The sequence below is a fragment of the Macadamia integrifolia genome, unplaced genomic scaffold, assembly GCF_013358625.1.
Source record: "Macadamia integrifolia cultivar HAES 741 unplaced genomic scaffold, SCU_Mint_v3 scaffold2690, whole genome shotgun sequence".
Classification (NCBI taxonomy): Eukaryota; Viridiplantae; Streptophyta; class Magnoliopsida; order Proteales; family Proteaceae; genus Macadamia; species Macadamia integrifolia.
Genome location: NW_024868890.1, coordinates 2,751 through 4,163, shown reverse-complemented (window position 1 = coordinate 4,163; position 1,413 = coordinate 2,751). Strand labels below are relative to the sequence as shown.

At 39.8% G+C, this 1,413-nt stretch overlaps 1 protein-coding gene across 2 annotated transcripts in view; it reads left to right on the top strand.

Moving 5' to 3' along the window:
- LOC122067066 (39S ribosomal protein L47, mitochondrial-like) overlaps positions 1-1,407 on the top strand; it is a 26,857-nt gene extending 25,450 nt beyond the window's left edge. For both annotated transcript variants that reach the window (XM_042630918.1, XM_042630917.1), the window contains exon 4: positions 1,275-1,407. In XM_042630918.1, coding sequence (XP_042486852.1) covers positions 1,275-1,382 — 108 coding nt within the window. In that variant the 3' untranslated portion in view covers positions 1,383-1,407. The remainder of the gene's footprint in view (positions 1-1,274) is intronic.
- The last annotated feature ends 6 nt before the right edge of the window (positions 1,408-1,413 follow it).

Sequence of the window (1,413 nt, the reverse complement as noted above, 5' to 3'; positions counted from 1 at the left end):
GGGGGGGGGGGGGGTTGGAATGGGTTTGTGAACAATTGGGAATGCAGGAGGCAACAGGTTACTTGTTTATTCTTTTCACCTCTGCTCAATTTCAGATAGTTGAATCTGCAGCAACCAACAGGTTTTCGATCAGAAAATGAAATAGAAGTGCCTTTGGGAGTGGATCTTTAGGGAGTTCATACATAGAAAGATTGGTTTTATAATTTGGGATCTTTGCTAGGCAAAGCCATTGTACATTATAGGTAAATTTTGGGCCACTGAGAACTAAAAATCTCTCAAGTTTTTTCTTACTTCTGAATTCAACTAGAGAAAAATCTTAAATCTCTTCACCTTAACTCACTTGTCGTGATGCTGCCATGGTTCAAGGAATCAGCAATGAACCAGAATTGGATTTCTAATTCCAGTCGAATCTGATTCGATTCCGATTCCGGCCAATTCCGATCGACCAATTTGTTCTGGGTTTCTAGGGTTCAGTCTGGCTCCAGCTGAATCAGAATCAGCAGAGGCCGATTCCATTTCCAATTCCACTTACTTGAACCTGGGATGCTGCAGTCTTTCATACGTACAAAGTGCCATGAAGTTGGCCTTACTGTGCTCACAGTTCAGATTCTTTGCTAGCATAGAGACATTATACATTTTAGGTCTTGTCCGGTAACTGAGAATTGAAGAATAGTTCCAAGGCTAACACAATCTATTTAGAATTTTGTCTGGCTCATCCTAGTTACCCAGTAACTCTGCAGTTAAAATAACCTCTTCCTCATCTCCACTCTCCTGTTGGGTGAAGCAGTCATTAGAGCTGCAGAAATTGGAGCATGAAATTCTCAAGCTTGAGGAGGAAGGAAACCGGAAAGATGAGGAAATGAGCGACCTCATTTTTCTACTTTTCATTTTTTATTCTTTTCCTTTTCAAGGCACTTGATACCTGGCTATTTCTATTACTGTTGCACTTCAGTATATGGAAAAGTCGGGAGCTTGAGGATCTTCTCTGGTGTCCAGAAGCCCTGGAACCAATATTTTTCCTTGGGGGTGTGTGTGTGCGTGTTGTGGTAGCCAAAAGTTTAATCAAAATACAATTGCGAAGATTATTGAATGCATCTTATTTTTCTATGTTATTCCTTATACTTCATATGGATTAATTCTGCTATTTATTTTCCCCCCTACAAATGTTATACTAATTTTCTTGGTGTCACCATTTCATGCTCGACGAACTACTATCATAAGAATTATTTATTTTGCCTTATGTAATTACATAGAGTTCTTATTGAAATATACAGGTGAGGAAGTCAATGTGTCAAATCAAACATGTACTCACAGAGAGAGCAATTGAAGACCCTGATCCTAGGAGGTCTGCTGAGATGAAGAGGATGATAAATGCTTTATGATGTCTTTGAACTCTCTCTCTTCCCCCCCCCC